Source organism: Lagenorhynchus albirostris, chromosome 15, assembly GCF_949774975.1.
Source record: "Lagenorhynchus albirostris chromosome 15, mLagAlb1.1, whole genome shotgun sequence".
NCBI classification, from domain to species: Eukaryota; Metazoa; Chordata; class Mammalia; order Artiodactyla; family Delphinidae; genus Lagenorhynchus; species Lagenorhynchus albirostris.
In genome coordinates, this window is record NC_083109.1 from 27,391,483 (window position 1) to 27,408,801 (window position 17,319).

A 17,319-nucleotide genomic window follows, 5' to 3' on the forward strand; every position below is an offset into this window, starting at 1 on the left:
TGAAGGGTCTCACGTCTGCCTGCCTCTTCAGGTTCATCTCCTGTCACATGGGAGGGCTTCAGTCTTGAGCTCTAGGAATTCCTCTCTCCCTCCCTCTCTCTCTCTCTCTCTCTCTCACACACACACACACACACACACACACACAGTTAAATGGGTGTAGTACATATATAGCACTTAGAGAAGTACTTTGCTCTCATTCAGCATCATATATTCGCTGTTTTTATTAGTCTGTGTTCAGTAGATGTTTATTGAGCTGCCTGCTCAATGCCAAGTGCCCTGTGAGGCTCGGGGATACAACAGTGAAGGAACAGGATGTGTCTCCACCTTGCAGAGTTTATGCATCCCTGTGTCCCCGGCCCACAGCCCAAGGAGAGACGGAACGGACACTCAGGGCACGAAAGCACGTGTGCACAATGGTGCCTGAAGAAGCTTGGAGAGGTGTGGTGACTTTGCCAAGCCCACAGAGTGAACGTGGGACAAAGCCAAGGCTGTGCGTGGGCACACGACAAGGAATGAGGTAGACTCAGCTGCCTGGCAAGGGCTGGCTCTCCAGGGAGATGGGCCAGAGGACACACTGTCCAGGACGGAGCTAGGGGTAGGTTGGGAGAGAGAACAAGGGAGGATCCTTCCAGAAGGGAAAGGACTTGTCTCTCCCAGCAGCTTCTCTCCAACCCCAGCTCCCTTCTCAAGATAAGGGGCGCTGATCCTCAGCAAGGGGTAGGGGCTCGAAGAGGGAGAGCATGGAGAGAGGATGGGGGACTCAGTGAGAGTGTGAGGACTGCAGTCAGATAAGGGGCTCCTGATGGAGGCAGGAGGGGACTTCCTGGTAGGGACCCGGCGGGAGAGACGTGGGGCTCAACGAGAGAGCCAGGAGTCTGTGAAGAGGATGGGGGCGCAGCCAGTAGATGAGCGTTTGTACACTGGGGTGAGGGTTCCATGAGGGGGATGGAGGCCCAGAGAGAAACAGAGGATACAGTGCGGAAATGAAGGCTCAATGAAGTCAAGGGTCTTCAGTCAGAGGGTTGGGAGATTGAAGGAGTGATGGGACAGTCAGACGAGGAGTTTGAGGGACTGCATGAGGGGGTGGGGTCGAGGGATATGATGGGGTCCCCGCGAGGGGCCTGGGGTCTCAGAGAGAGAAGAGAACTCTTGGAAGGGGACCAGGGCTCGCAATCCTGCAGGGGTCCGAAATCTGCAGAGCCAGCCCTCAGGGCGCGCCGGCGCCCCCCCACCCATGTCACCCCCGCCCCCCAACTGCGGCGCAGGCGCCAACACAACCTGCTTCTGCTCTGCTCGCGTTCCCGCTCCCGCTCGGCGGAGACTGCGGACGGAGAGGTGAGCTCAGCCCTGCCCCACGCTCGGCCCGACCCCCACCCCGCCTCCTCCCAGGATCTGGAGAACCCCCACCCCTGCCGCATCCCCAGCCCGGCCGTGTCCCGCCTCGGGCGGGACGGCGGCGCCCCAGCCCTGGTGTGCCTCGGGCTTTGCGAGGTAGGGTCTCGGGGAAGTAGCTGGGGCAGAGGTCTCGCCAGCCCAAAGCCCGGAGACACTTCAGGGTTGGTAGGCTGGGAGGAGGCCTCAGAGGACAAGACCCCACCCACCTCTGCAGAAAACCCATTCCCGCCCCTCTTTGCCTCAGTTTCCCTCTAGGGGAAAGGATGCACTTAATCTCAACTGGGGAACTGGTGGTCGGCTCAGAAACAGTGTGCGGTGGGGGCGGGGGAAGTTGGCCTGATTTCTCTGGCCTCACCCCCCAAGACAGCGTCCCTTCCGCCTGAGCTACGCTGGACGCTGGAGTGCGTGGGTCCGGGGGTCTGGGAAGGAGAACTGAGAGAGGCCCCATAAATACGAGAGATTCCACCCATCTTCGGGCCCTCGTGGCTGTCACCGCTCGCCTCCTCGCCGCAGCCTCCACCCCTCGGACCCAGTAGCTCCGTCCTCTTCCCTCTCCCTTCTCACGGAGCTCCTCCCCCATCCCGCCTAAGGACAGCTCCCCAGCAGTTCCTTGGCAACCCTGGTCCTGGGCTCTCAGCATCCTCTCCCACCCTCCCCCAGACCGCCAGTCCGCCTCCCGGCAACCCTAAAAGGAGGGGGAGGGACCCGGTCGAGGGGGAGGCAGCGTCAAGGTCACCTTCCCGCTCCGATGCCAGCAGGATCGGGTGATGTATATTTGGAGGAGAGGGACAGTGAGCTGCACGAGAGGAGGAGCTAACCCTGGCCTATAATCCCTGAGCTCCCTCCCCGCCCCGTCCCCTAGGATCTTCGGTTAATGGTCTTTGCACTGATGCCCACCGCCCCGCCGGCCGGGATGAGGAAGCTGAAATCTCCTGGGGCGGTGCCCGCTCTGGCCACACCTTCTGCAGAGCCCCACCCCTCCCCCTCCCCTATTCCCTCGAGCGCCGGCTCTTCACCTCACCACTCGCCCTCTTCTTTCTGTCTTTGGCTTTTGATCTCTGCCTTTCCCCATTGTATGTCAGTGGGGGTGGGGGGTGTTGTCTCTTACCCCTTTTCCCTTCTTTCCCCTGAGTTTTGGGTGAGGGCTGTGGAGAGCTGTGATTTATAGACAGGCTTTAACGCAGCACTTCTGTGTGCTGGTGTGGGTCCATAGAACCACCTCCAACACACACTGTGGCTGTGTGTGTGTGTGTGTGTGTGTGTGTGTGGTGTGTCTGAGTGTCTGTGTCTTTGTGCTGTGTGTCTAGCTCTGTGTGTCTCTGTGTGGTATATGTGTGCCTGTCTGTATATGTCTGTGGTGTTGTGTGTGTGTATGTGCATCTATCCGTGTATGTCTCTGGTGTGTGTGTGTGTTTCTCTGTGCTGTGTGTTTGTGTGCTGGTGAGTCTTTCTCCACAGGGATTTGAGGATCACATCTGGAAATGAGAGGGGACTAGAAATTTGTCTTATCCTTTAGTGTAAGCACATTGCTTCATTTTGTTTGAAACTGCAAATCATGGCATGGGGGGGAGCCCAGTCCTTCCCCAGCAACCCCCACCCCCTTTGCTTTTAGTCCTAAGGATGTTTGGATACACAAGGACCTTCCATTCCCTAGGCCTCAGTGTCTCCATTTGTGAAAAGAAAAGTCCTTAGATAGGTTTCTTTAGAAATCTAATGTTGAGCCTAAGAACACCTAAGCCTGAGGACCCCTGACTTTCACCTTCTGTGGAGTCAAGATTCCTTGGGACTTGGAGATTGTTGCCTTCTGAGGGGCAGCCCTGGGGAGGGATCTTTTAGGACCTTGCAGCTTGGGGAGCTCCACCCGATTGGACGAGTGTCAACCGTGACACTTTCATCCCAGAATACCTTGAAAGGCGGGAAATTAAGGGGAAGAGATTTGGAGAGGAGATGGGGATAAGAAGCTCTCACTCTAGACATGGGGCTCTAGAAGTTCAGGATAAAATAATAATGAAGAAATTACAGTAATAATAGTCACAGAAGCTATCATTTCTTGGCACCGGACACAAAACTGTATAAAGCAGGTATGATTATCAGCTGTGTTTTACAGATGAGGAAACTGAGGCTTAGAGAGGTGAAAGCACTTGTCTGACATCACACAGCCGGGAAGTGGTGATCCTGGATTCCAATCCAGACAGTCCCGGCTCCAGAACCCACAGTTCCAGCCACTGGGTGGCCTCCACAGGAAACATGCAAATTTATTGCCACCTACGAAGGCTGTGGGCTAAGCACTCAGTGCCTTGGCCCATTCACACTCTACTCAGACCAGGATTCCAGAAGGACAGGCTCTGCTGTGAGTGTGAGCTCTCTAAAATGGGTGGAGAGGTGAACGTAGCACAAAGATTCCGGGGGCCTTGGAGAGTCACCATGGGCAACCCTCACTGCCCCCTCCCTCTGTCCACTGCACCTGGCCTACCCCACAGGGACCCAGGATGCCAAGCTGCGAGCGTCCCTGTGGCTGCAGCCGAGGCCCCAACGTGGAAGATGGCAAGTGGTATGGGGTCCGCTCCTATCTGCACCTCTTCTACGAGGACTGTGCAGGTACCCCCCTCAGCGATGACCCTGAGGGGCCTCCTGTACTGTGCCGTCACCGACGTTGGCCCTCACTGTGCTGGAAGGTAAGGTGGAAGGAGGAGCAATTCCTGTGATTTCCTGTGGTTTCAGGGAGGAGGTGGGATCAGTGGATAGAAAGAAAAGGGGCTGCGTAGCAATTAGGGGTCTTGCATGTTCAAACAAGAGGAAACCCAACTCAAATGAGTTTCAACAATAAAGGGAAAATATTGCTCATTTTATGGAAGAGACCAGAGGTTGGGGGCCTTCAGGCAAAGTTCGCTCCAGCAGTTCAAAGCATCACACTGAGGACTCAAGATTTCCTTCAGGCTCCCCATGGTACCCCCATCCTTGCAGCCCATTAGTTTGAGGCTCTCCCCATGTGTTCTCCAAACGACTGCTCCCAAGCTGACCCTCAGTCTCTCACTCCACACCTTCCAAGGGAAATCAGAATTTCAACCAGTATTTCTTTCAGAAAAGAAACAATGCTTTTCACTTCCAGAAGTCCTGGCAAGTATTGCATTGGCTCTGACTGGGTCACTTGCCCAGCCCTGAGCTAATTACTGTGGCCAGAGGGATGGTATATGCTGACTGGCAGGAAGAAGGGTTCACCTCACTTAAATCTTCCTGTGGCTTCCCAAAGATCTACTGGGGGACTGTTGCCAGGACAGTAGAAAATGTGAGAGAAACGAACAGCCAATGTCCATACCAGCCATGGAGGGTGGTCAGTTAGGGAGCACCATGTGAGTAAAGGCATGGAAGTGGCAGTGAGCTGGGTCCCTACAATGCTCTTTGATAAATACTATAGGAAGCCTGAGACAGAGGGTCCCTCCTCTCTGCTTTCAAAAGTCTTCGCTCTAGTGGGAAGGCGAGGTGCCAACCTGCACAGAGAATGCACAACCTCAGGCCAGGTGTGCAGAGGATGGCAGGAGAGGAAATGCCCTCAGTGCCTGGGGTGATCAGGGAAGACTTCCAGGAGAAAGTACGTATTTTAAGTTTTTGAGCATCTTCTTATTGCCAAGCAGTGTGCTAGGATCTTGGGGACACAGAATTTAAGACGATGTGGTCCCTGTCTTTGAGGAGCTCCTAGCTGTGGTTCATTTAGTCATTCTACAAACATTCGCTCAGCTACTGCTGGGTACCAGCACCGTGCTAGGCATGGAAGACACCTTGGGAGCCAAAACAGGCAGTCTCTAATCTCATGGCTTTCCCAGCTCTCAGTCCAGTGTAGCAGGCAGACAGACATCACTTACATAGTAACCAAGGTACACGTCCAGGTGTGCACCAAGGTGAGTGCACTGAAGAGCAAATGGGCACAGCGTTTGCATGAGTGCAGAGCTGGGGACTTGACCCAGTCCAGGGGCATCCTGGAAGGCTTCCCTGAGGAGGTGAGGTTTGACATGCATGTGATCTGAGGGATGTGTAGAAGTTAACCCGACAGAGGGATAGAGGTAGAGGGTAGATGGGACAGGGGGATAAGATGGGACCCAAATGATGATTCAGGGGGACTCAAGGCTGGCAGAAGAAGTCCACTGCCAGGTGGGAGCTGAAAGGGAAATTAATTCAGAGGTCTCAAGATTTCAAATAGAACGTGATAGTTTGTGCCCTTGTCAATTAGATCCTAACAGGTGTGTCTATGATCCCGTCTTTTAAGGTTGGACCAAGGGGTTACCTTTAAGTCCAGTTGGGATCCAAGGTGATCCCTTGGCCTGGGGCCCCAGCTGACCCTAACTGCCTCCCAATCTGTCTGCTTCTCTCCAGATCAGCTTATCCTCAGGTACCCTGCTTCTGCTACTGGGTTTGGCAGCCCTGACCACTGGCTATGCAGTGCCCCCCAAGTTGGAGGGCATCGGAGAGGGCGAGTTCCTGGTGTTGGATCAGCGGGCAGCCGACTACAACAAGGCCCTGGGCACCTGCCGCCTGGCAGGCACAGTGCTCTGCGGGGCAGCTGGGATCTTGCTGGCCATCTGCATGTTCTGGGCCACGACTGGTTGGCTGAGCCAGGACCCCAAGGCAGAACCCTTGGACACTGAAACCGATGGCCACATGGAGGTCTTCGGGGATGAGCTGGAGCAGCAGTTGTCCCCCATTTTCCATGACGCCAGTGGCCGGTCTTGGTTCTCACCACCCGCCAGCCACTTTGGGCAATCCTCTGTGCAGACCATCCAGCCCAAGAGAGACTTTTGAGCCGGCCTCACGGCCAGAGGAGGAGCCAGGCCTGGGGTCTGGACCCTTCCTCCGCCCTACCACATCCCACCTTCCCATTGTCTCCCTAACTTCTCCCTTTCAATGGGGCCCCTTCCATCTAAGGCCCCAGAAAGCCCAACTCCAGGTCAGAAAGTCTGGAGCTCCCATCTCTGTGTCCCCTTCCCAAGGGTAGGGCCCTAAGTCCTCCAAGATGCCAGCCTTCCCCGAGTCACCCCAAAACTTCCCACCCATTCCTCCTTTCCAAAGCCATTCAGGGGCAGAAAACTCCCTCAACCTATCCCCGCTCTTTCCTCTGTATGACCTTGGGCAAACCCCTTACCCTTTCAGACCATCAGTTCCTGTCTCTGCACTAATGAAGGGTTTGGACCAGATTCTAGAGTTCCATGACTTTCTTTTTCTCCCCAGGATATAAGTATTACCTTCCATAGGCAAAGATAAGGGGAGGGGTAGTGGGGTCATTCTTATCCACTGACCCCTCCCTCTGTCAGCTGCACCAGGAGGCCTCAGGATGGGTCCAAGATGCTCACTTGGACCAGGATGGTGCAAAAACATTTCCTCCTTACAGTATGTTTTCTATACATCTTGGCATCAGAGCCCCCAGTCCACTCCATCCTGAACGATTACTAACCCCAGTTTACAGATGAGGTGGCGGAGGGAGGCTGACAGTCTGCAGGAACTCGGACCCACGTCTGTAGACTCCTGGAACAGATCTTGTTCCACAGTGGGAGCAGGACCCCACACCTTCCTGGCTTCCAGGGGACCCGCAGGGGTGGCACAGGTTCGGCCCAGAGAGCCTAGCTGATGCCTAATGGTCCCAGGTGGCTCAGAAGATACTTTGGACATGCATTTAAATGGTCTCTAAGAACCAGGGGGCAGGAGAACTGGGATGTATTTGCCCCTCCGAGTCCACCCGCCTAGAAACCATCACCCACAGGTCCTGACCTCACCCTGTACAAATGTGCCCTCCTGGAGGCACCAACCCCTCCATCCTTGAGGCTCCCCAGCCAGATGCATCATCTCTGTTCTCTACCACTAGGGGGAGCTCCAAGACAGCTGGAGAGAGATGCCCAAGGCTCATGCCTCTACCCTCCCCCTTTAGTCTCAAGGTGGGGGTGGGGGCAGCCCTCCTGGGAGGGTCCTCAGTCCTCCTCCACAAAGCAGGCCCTACTGCCCCTCCCCATTCTGCACCCTTCCACCGCCCCGTCCCCACCCCTTGCCTTTCAATAAACAGCTGGGATGGATACTGACTTTGCTTCTCTTCTCCCTGACCACCAGGGCCTGGGGAGGGAAGAAAGAAACTGCTATGAGCACCTACTGTGTGCTGGACTCTTAAATCCATTATTTCTCATTTGCGCCTCACGATAATCCTTTGAGAAAGTGGATGATTCTCTTCATTTTACAGATGAGATGAGAAATTTCTCAGCCATCTTGACAAATTTCTGTCTCCATCCCTGAGAGGGATGTGAGGAGGGGGTTCTGAGGGCCGGAGCTGGAGCCAAAGGTGGGATCTTTTCCAGGAAGAAAAGAACAGTTAACCTTCACTAGCACTCACTGGGGGCCAGGCCTTTTTCTCAGGGCCTCACAGACATGAGCTCGGTGAACCTTCACAACCACCTAGGTGGGGACTGTTACTCCCAAATCTCACTCCCAGGCTCCAGGCTTGGATTTCCACCTGAATTCACCTACATGTTGAATCTCAACTCAACTTTGCTGAACTGTTCTCCTTTCCACCCCTCCCCTTCCAGACCTGCCCCTCCTATGCTGCCCACTCCTGAGAGAGTGGCAGCTCCGCCCAAAGCCTTGAAGTCATCCTTGACTCCTCTCTTTCCTCACAGCCTGAATCCAAGCCACCAGCCAGTCCTGTCAATTCACCCTTGGAAATGCACCCGGTACCTCAGTGCTTCTCGCCATCCTCAAGGCCAGCTCCCTGGCTCTCATCTGGATTATCGCACAAGCTTCTCCCCGGTCTCCCGGCACCTTGCTTCTGTGCGCACACATGCACGTGCGCGCACACACACACACACACACACACACACACACACACTCCAATCTTTACAGAGCAGTCACACAGATCCTGGATGACATAGGTTAGACAGTGTCCCCTCTCTGCTTGGAACCCTCCCGTGGCTCCCACCTTACCCAGAGTAAAAGCCAAAATCCTCCCTGTGGCCTACAAGGCCTGACGTGATCTGCTGACACCCTTCTCCCACTTTCTTCCCCTGTGGCCTCGGCTCCCACCACTCTCCCCGCTCCTGTCTCCTCTCCAGCCAGACCAGCCTCCTGGCTGTTCCTTCAGCATCAAGCACAGCTCCTGCCTGAAGCCTTTGACTAGCCGTTCCCTGCTGGTGTGTTCTTCCTGAGTTCAGCACCTGGTCAATCCCCCCACTTCCTTCAAGTCTTTGTGCAAATGTCACCTTCTCAGTGGGGCCTTCCCTGAGCAGCCTATTTTTTGGGGGGGCTGTGGGATCTTATTTCCCTGACCAGGGATCGAACTTGGGCTCTCCACAGTGAGAGCAAGGAGTCCTAACCATTGGACCACCAGGGAATTCCTGCTGAGCAGCCTATCTTAGAAGGTGACTGTGCCCCCATTCCCTGTTCCCTGTGTACTTTGGGTTGGGTTTTTTTTAACTTTTTATTTTATATTGGAGTACAGTTGATGAACAATGTTGTGTTAGTTTCAGATGTACAACAAAGTGATTCAGTTATACATATACATGTATCGATTCTTTTTCAAATTCTTTTCCCAATTAGGTTGTTACAGAATATTGAGCAGAGTTCCGTGTGCTATACAGTAGGTCCTTGTTGGTTATCCACTTTAAATCTAGTAGTGTGTACATGTCAATCCCAAACTCCCTAACTCTCCCTCCCCCCGACCCTTCCCTCGGTAAATATAAGTTCCTTCTCTAAGTCTGTGAGTCTGTTTCTGCTTTGTAAATAAGTTCATTTGTATCCATTTTTTTTAGATTCCGCATATAAGCAATATCGTATTTCTCTTGCTCTGTCTGACTTACTTCACTCAGTATGACAATCTCTAGGTCCATCCGTGTTGCTGCAAATGGCATTATTTCATCCTTTTTAATGGCTGAATAATATTCTACTTTGGTTTTCTGCTTTCCTATAGCATTTACCACTTTTCAAATACCAGATAATTTACTTATGTGTTATAGCATCATTTGTTACCTGTCTACCCTTGCCACAGTACGTGCTCCACAAGGGCAAGGATCTTTGCTTGCTGTGTTTATTGACATATCCCAAGTGCCTACAACAGTGCCTGCCACATAGTAGATGCTCGATAGAAATGTGTTGAATAAATCAATCCTAATTTTATAGACGAGGACAGTGAGACTTAGAGACATTAAGCCATTTGCCCAAGGTCAACAAGCAAATGCATAGCTGGGATTCAAATGCAGCTTGGGCCCCCTGCACTATGTTGCCTCTTGGTTTGAAGGCCCAGAGCTGGGGTCACAATATTAAGTGCCCACAAATGTATCCAGATGTTCGTCGTTCTGTGGAAATACGAGCATAGTGTTAATAGATTTTTTTTTCAGAGAAGTTAGGAATCCAAAATTTTATATGAGTTGTATCCAATTTTTTTTTTTTTTTTTTTTGCGATACGCGGGCCTCTCACTGTTGTGGCGTCTCCCGTTGTGGAGCACAGGCTCCGGACGTGCAGGCTCAGCGGCCATGGCTCACGGGTACAGCCGCTCCGCGGTATGTGGGATCTTCCCAGACCGGGGCATGAATCCGTGTCCCCTGCATCAGCAGGCGGACTCTCAACCACTGCGCCACCAGGGAAGCCTGAGTTGTATCCCTTTTTAAACATTAGTATCTGTTTCAACATATGACTGAGCACTGTTCACAACAAACATTCCCGGGGACAGCTTCAACCCATGAGCTGCTGTGTGTGACCTCTGACCTAGACATTCTGGGTTAGCTCTCACAGCTAATCAGAACCAGGGAGAGAATTTCACACTGACAAAATGGCCCAGAAATCGGAGGTAGCTCCACTCCAGAATATCTATGTCACATAAGCTTTCCTTTCCAGCTGCCACATGGGAAGCCAACCCTTGTCTGTAACCCCAATAAATCTCAGGCCTCCCCACAGCCTTGTCCCCATAGAGCATCCCATTTTGGAGAAGCAGAATCCAATCACCAAAATTAATTCCCAATAATGCCAAATGTCACTGCAATCCTTGAAGAGTGTTGAAGGAGGTTCACTCTCATACTCTGCTAGTGGGGATGTGTACTGAGTTGAATAGTGTTTTCCAAAAGTTCATATCCACCTGGAATCTGTGAATATGACCTTATTTGGAAATAAAGTCTTTGGAGCTATAATAAAGTTAAAATGAGGCCATATTGGATTAGGATGGGCCCTAATCCAATAAACAGTGTCCTAATAAGAAGAGGGAAACTTGGATATGACACAGACAGAGGGAAGACAGCCACATGAAGATGGAAGCAGAGGCTGGAGTGACGCATCTACAAGCCAGGGAACACCTAGGGCTGCTGGTTAACAGCCGGAAGCTAGAAGAGGCGAGGAAGGATGCTTTCCTCGAGGCCTCAGAGGGAGCATGGCTTGCTGACCCCTTGATTCCAGCTTCTAGCCTCCAGAACTGGGAAACAATACATTTTTGTCACTTTAGTTTATGGTACTTTGTACAGCAGCCCTAGGAATCTAATACAGGATGTAAACTGGTGCGACGTACAAGAGAGGCAGCTCGGCAGCATCAAAATGGGAAGTACACACGCCCTTTGACCCCTCCCTCTTGTGCAGATAGATCTGTAGGTTCAATTCCACATGTTGGAACACTGCAGCATTGTAACAGAAAACATTTGGAAACAACCCACATGTTTACTGATAGGGGACTAGTCAATCAATCATGGTGGATTTACATACTGGGATACTACGTAAACGAATGAGAAAGCGTTTTATGTACTGATCTGAACCGATCTCCAAGTTAAATTGTCAGGTGAAAAGGTGCAAGGTGCACGACATTATGACTTCCTTTAAACCACTCGTGTAAAAAGAAGAATACTTATGGACATTGCTGGTATATGCGTCAAATCTCTTGGCTTCGGTTACCTTTGGGGAGGGCACTGGGGACTGGGTGGGTGGGTGGGGGTGGGAGGGACCCTGGCACCACATGCTCTTTCACCCATTTTAAATTTTGAACGGTGTGAATGGATTACATTTTTAAAAATAATTAATCTTAAAAATTTTTAAATAGTATAATTGATTGAATACCCTTAATAAATAGGGGAGAAGAGACAAATCTCCCTTGCAGAAGAATTTTTAATTAATAAATATGGAAGGATTGAGAGAAAGAGGGAAATCTCCCTAAACACACTTCAGTAATCATTGCTGCAGTTGAAACCCACCTATGAATGCTAAAATGAGCCGGTGAAACTTTAAGGTGAAACAGTAGATTTGTGTCGTTTCAAAGTATCTCCCCTCCAGATATTTATTAACTTCCAGTGGGGGGTTAACACATGCCCACAGCTCCTTTGATGTTCCACCCTCCGGGCCGTGAAGCTTAGTTCTCCTCCCCTTGAGTGTGAGCTGGACTTGGCAACTCGCTTTCTGAATGTGGAAAGGGAAGAAGAGTGACTTCACAGTGGAGAAATCTGGCAGGCACTACCTTAAGCAAATGATCAAGTTTCGCATCTCCAATAACAAGTTTAGTTGATTTTCTGGACCCCTGAAATGATGTGATGAGAAGCACACTTGACCTGCGTGGTGTTCTTCCTCCAAATCCGTAACCTCAGCCTAATCACGGGAAAACCCAAATTGACAGACATTCTACAAAACCTGTGACAAGCACTCTTCAAAAGTGTCAAGGTCACAAAAACAAGGAAAGGCCAAGAAACTGTCACCGATTGCAAGAGAGCAAGGAGACATGGCTAAAGTGTATATAGAAACTTTCGGTTCTGTCTTTACCACTCTTCTTTCTATAAATCTAAAATTATTTTCTTTAAAAAGTTACCAAAATAATACAATCGTTCTGGTCAAGATGGGGTAACAGGAATGAGGTTCACCCTTCCACCTGGAAGAACTAAGGAATGGACCAGGAAACCAATGCAGAGAGGAGTGCTACGATCACCCCAGCTGACCTCACTGAGAGAGTTTCCAGGCCGCGGCATAGATTTCCATTCTCTGTCTCTATAAGTGAAGAAACAATTAGACAGAAAATCAGTAAGGGTATGGAAGACTTGAACAACACTATCAACCACCTTGACCTGATTGACATTTGTAGGCTGCGCCACCCAACAACACCAGAATACACAAGGCTTTGGGCTTCAGGGGCTCCTGAAGCCCAAGGGACACACGGGGGCCCAAAATAGCCTCAGAGCCACAGCTGCCTCAAGGGTGCCTTCTAGTGTTCCTGCAAGGGGATGGCAAGCTCAGCTGCTCTACCAGAGGGAAGCTGTTTCCACCAGCCTGCATGCCCTCTCCTCTCTGGGGAGAGGACACCTGGGAGAGGGAGGGAAGCTCATGGGCAGGGTCCACCCCTTTTTAGCCCAGAGCCTGAACACCCAATGCATCGCCACCCCGAGGCTGCCCCTCCCTCCTGTGGGTTTGCCTCCCCTCCCCCATCCCCGCTGGGGGTGGGCGGGTGTCTAGGTTATTTCTCAAGCCCAGATTCAAGGGAGCTCCTCCACCTGACACCCTACTGGATCAAAGAAGGGGTGACCCGGGGACACAGCCTGCCTCTGGCAGCGCTGTGCCAGGGCAGGGAGCTGAGATGCCCCAGGGTGAGAGAGAGAAACAAAGGGATATTCATATCAATGGGGAGGTGTTAGCGGACGTGGGATGAGAGAGAGCCCGCCGTGGGGCGTCCAGAACACCGTGCTGCGGGCGCTCAGCAGCAGTCATGCCCCAAACTCTTCATCCCAAGTCGAGAGCGGGCTGCGAGTGAGGCAGCCTGCTGGGGTTCAGGTCTCTGTGCGCGCCTGAGCCTTTCTTAACCTCTAGGGTTCTTTGTCTCTAAAATAAGGACAAGGATACCAATCCCTTGAGATTGTTTGAAGACTCAAGGAGCTTACAGTCGTGCCTGGCACCTAGAAGTGCCCAATAAGTGCTAGCTGTCGTCAGGGAAGAGGACACATCTGAGATTTAGAGCTAGCTGGCAATGCGCAGGTTCTAATTAGGGATGACTCAGACATGGTCCTGTCCTCCAGGGACTCATAATCTAGAGGACAGGACAGTCTTTGTAGGCAGACAATGGCAGTATAATAGAACTAGTGCTGTAACTGAAGGACGAGGAATGTATCACAGGACAGACGCAGGGAGATTCAAAGAACAGCACACACTGCACTTGTCTGTGCCAGGCTCTGTGCTCACCACTTCACATTAACTAACTCTTTTGGTCCTCAGACCTCTCTAAGGTGCTTGCCATGACCTCCAATTCCCAGAAAAGGAAACCAGGCGCAGAGAGTTGAAGCATCCTGCCCAAGGTCGCACAGGTGAGATTTGAACCCCAACAGCCCAGCTCCACAATGCCCCATAACACTGACATCCATAGTTGCAGAAGTGACCCAATCCCCACAGACTCTACCAGCTAACCAACCTGGTAAGGGATGGGCTTGTACTCATAACCCCTTACAGGTCCACACAGACGCAGGCAAGCATGTGCGTGTCTACCCAGATAAACACCAATTCCTGCCGTGACGGGTACTCAGAAAATCCTCTGAAAACCACCCAGAAATGGTGTGCATTATTGGAAAAAATAATCAGCCCAAATGGCCTCACAGACACATGTGTACATTGGTGGGCCCATACACAAGCCCTTGAATAAACATGTTGCATGAGCGGGTACACACCAATCTACACTCACGTGCACTCCCAACAGGCTGTAAGTTATTACGATGACATCCTGTAGATACACTGACACACTCTGTGTATATGCACTTATTCTACTATTGAGTTTTTTTAGCTGCCATGTCTATTGAGCATCTACTATGTGTAAGTAAGTAAAGATAAGGCTCAGAGAAGTGAGGTGTCTTGCCCAAGGTCACACAGCTACTAAATAGCTGGGATTCAAACCCTGGTCCTCTGATACTAGGAAGTGGAGTTTCTTGCCACTGCTGTGCAGATGTGTTCATGAGTGAACAGATGTGCCGTGGTGGTATTCCTACATGGACACTCCCTGTGACCTTGGACACGTCCCGTTCTGTTCCAGAGCACACCATCACACGTCTGTTCACAGGTGTGCTCCATGGGTGTGTGTGGTGATGGGCCCAGTGACTCTGGTCCTGCTCCGGGTCTCAGCCTGGGTTGATGTCAACGGAGGGCTGTGAGCTTCCAGTCTGAGCTTCGCCAAGTCCCAGAGCACATGATTCAAAGCCAAACCCTGGGCATCAGGCCTTCAGGAGCCTGATGATGGAAGAACTTATAGGGTTTCATAAACATCTGGCCTGGGACGTGCGGTCAGGGCAGGAAGAAGGAGGGAGGAAAACAGAATGTCCACTGGGGGTGCACCCAGGCAGGGTCCAGGACCGGGTTTGGCAGGAGAAGAGCTGCCAGGACTTGGCATCTAACAGGCACTTCGTGGATGCAGGCCCTGGGAGGGAGGGGTGAGGGAGGGAGCAGTACTGCCCCATCCTGGAGGCCCTGAGTGAGTGAGTGAGTGAGTGAAGGAAAGGGTAATAAGTTAATGATGGAAGGAGGAAGGGAATGAATCTATCGTCTCCACAATTCTTGAGTGCCTCCCCTGGGCTGGGCTTGGGCCAGACACTGGAATGCTCGGTGAACAGCGCGGACGCAGTCCTGCCTTGCCAAGCTGAGAGCTCCCGTGAGGCCAGTCAGGCCAGGGGACTGGGAGGACCCTTGATCCTCAGAGTGGCTCAGCCAGTGTGAGCAGTGCTCAGCGTGCTGGGGGAGCAAGAGCGTGCAAGAGAGCTCGTGTGTGTGTGTGTGTGTGTGTGCGCGCGCGCGCGCGCACGCGCATATGCACCAGCGCCCAGAAGCCTGGTGTCTGCCAGCGCGTGTGTCCCATGAGCACAAGTGCAGCTTCCTCCTTCTTCCCCTCCCGGGCCTCCACCTGCCCCTGTCCTGCCTGCACCCTGGGCCCCAGGGCTAAAGACCTCCCGGCAGAGAGGCCCCCAGTGGCCCTCAGCGCCAACCTCTCTACCAGGAGCCCCAGAGTTGTGAGGAACACGTGCAGCCCAAAACCACCTCTCTAGTGCCATGTGCAAGGGGTGTGCCCAGGCGTGTGGCCCGCATCCCAAGCACTGGAAACGCTCCAGGGAGGCCCAAGCAGGTGTGCGAATGACACCTTGGCCACCGAGCCCCCATTCTTGGCACAGGCACTGTGCTAGGTGCTTTGGAGACACACTGGCCAGCCGGGTGACCTTAGGCGTGTCAGACTCTGCTTCTAATCTAAAAAATGGGTTGATAATAACCACTTCCAGTCTTGTCTCAATACATGATGATTATTTTTCCTCGGTCCTTGTCCTCCCAGCTATATTGTCTATTCCTCAACAGCATCCACTGGGTCTCATGTCCCTGTTTCTCCCAGGATGCAGCATCACACGGGACTCAAGTAAATAGTCACTGTAAGGAGTGCTGAATGATGTTGCTTATTCCTCATAAATAATCATGTTAGCCCCTAGCGTTTCTATGATGATAATAACCAGCAATATTGAGTTTTATTATGTCAGGCATTGTACTTGAGCACTTTGCATTCGTTCATTTAATAGTTATTAATTGAACACCTAGTAGGTGCCAGGTTGTGTGCTAGACACGGGGGTGCGGCATCCCTGACCTCGGGGTTCTTCCTTTCTGGTGGGGGCAGGAGGGACAGACAATTTAATACACAGAGATCATTTCAAACCTTGACAAATGCTATGAATAAAATAAGATGGAAAAAAAAAATAAGACGGAGTTATGGCTTAGAGACAGACCGCGGGAACTGGGGTGGGGCGCGATACTTTGTGAGTGGCCAGGAAGGGCCTCTCGAGGAGGTGACATTTGACCTGAGACCTGAAGGAGGAGAAGTAGGAGCCTGGGAAAGTTCCAGGCAAATGGAGCAGGCAAGGCAAAGGCCCCAAGGCAGGAAAAATTTGGTTTGTTCAAGGACTACAATAAAAGGAAAGTGGCTGGAGGGAAGGAGTGAGGTGGGAGGAGGAGGTGACTCAGCAAGGCGGGTAGGGGGTCTGCTCCTGAGAACTGGGCTCACAGGGGCCTGATTAGAGGCTGAGCAGGGGTTCCAGCCCAGGTCTGTCCACGCCGCCACAGAGACATATCCAGGTGATTCACACCAACGTATGCACATCCGCACACACTCACTCTGCACTCTGACCCACAGTGAGGGGTGTGAGCTTGACCATCACTGAGTGCCCGACTAGTGGAGATAGCCTGAGATTCTAATGTTTTCCCTGGTGTCTTGAGGGACCAGGTAGGAGGGCTGTTTGTCACCTTCCCCCAGCCTTCCAGAAGCTCTAGGCCAAGGAAAGGCTAAATGGCGGGAAGAGGGAAAGGGCTTCCTAAGGAAGTGGGCGGGGACTCTGGGGTGGCCTGTTGGGGTGCAGAGATGGGGGAAGTGATGGAGACAGCGCACACCTGGGAGGAGGTGGGGAGCCAGAAGCAGAGGAAGCAGAGGGAGCTGAAACTGTTCGCGGCAGCACAGCCCCTGCCAGGCGGATGGCCGGGCCCCCTTGCACCTCCCCTGGGTCACCTCCCCCAGAGATGGGGCACTCACTGCCCACCACCTAGACAGCCTGGGCGGTGCCAACCCTGAGAAGTGCCTCTTCCACATCTGCTGCCTAAGTGGCTGTAAAAGGGGAAAAGATTCATCCCTCAGCCCAAGAGAAACATACAAAAGCTGCCTGAAGACACTTCCAGTGTCCGCCCCACACCACCATCAGATCAGTAAAGATCAAAACTGTGCTGTCGAACTCGTGGGGAAACAGTCCTCACAAGCTCTGCCGCAGGAGGTAGATTGGCACAATCTTGATGGAGGATCATCCAGAAATTTCCATCAAAAGGGCAAATGCACACACATTCGATTTAGCCACTCTGCTTCTAGGAAATTAGCTCAGAGTTTCTCGCTACTCCCCCGTGTATGAACGTCACAGCACTTTTTGTTACAGCAAAAGACTGGAAATAAT

At 52.2% G+C, this 17,319-nt stretch overlaps 1 protein-coding gene across 1 annotated transcript; it reads left to right on the top strand.

Moving 5' to 3' along the window:
- The first annotated feature begins 1,041 nt into the window (after window positions 1-1,041).
- On the top strand, window positions 1,042-6,189 carry NRSN2 (neurensin 2). The gene is made up of 3 exons (XM_060124830.1): window positions 1,042-1,335; window positions 3,876-4,070; window positions 5,764-6,189. The coding sequence occupies exons 1-3, from the start codon at window positions 1,042-1,044 to the stop codon at window positions 6,187-6,189; spliced, it is 915 nt and encodes a 304-aa protein (XP_059980813.1).
- Window positions 6,190-17,319: the final 11,130 nt, after the last annotated feature.

What these genes read in the sequence shown, in the direction of transcription:
- NRSN2 (XM_060124830.1), top strand. Translation starts at nt 1,042, where the DNA reads ATGGGACAGTCAGACGAGGAGTTTGAGGGACTGCATGAGGGGGTGGGG. An exon ending in CGGAGACTGCGGACGGAGAG is followed by an intron (nt 1,336 to 3,875) that starts GTGAGCTCAGCC and finishes CCTACCCCACAG; the next exon opens with GGACCCAGGATGCCAAGCTG. An exon ending in GGCCCTCACTGTGCTGGAAG is followed by an intron (nt 4,071 to 5,763) that starts GTAAGGTGGAAG and finishes GCTTCTCTCCAG; the next exon opens with ATCAGCTTATCCTCAGGTAC.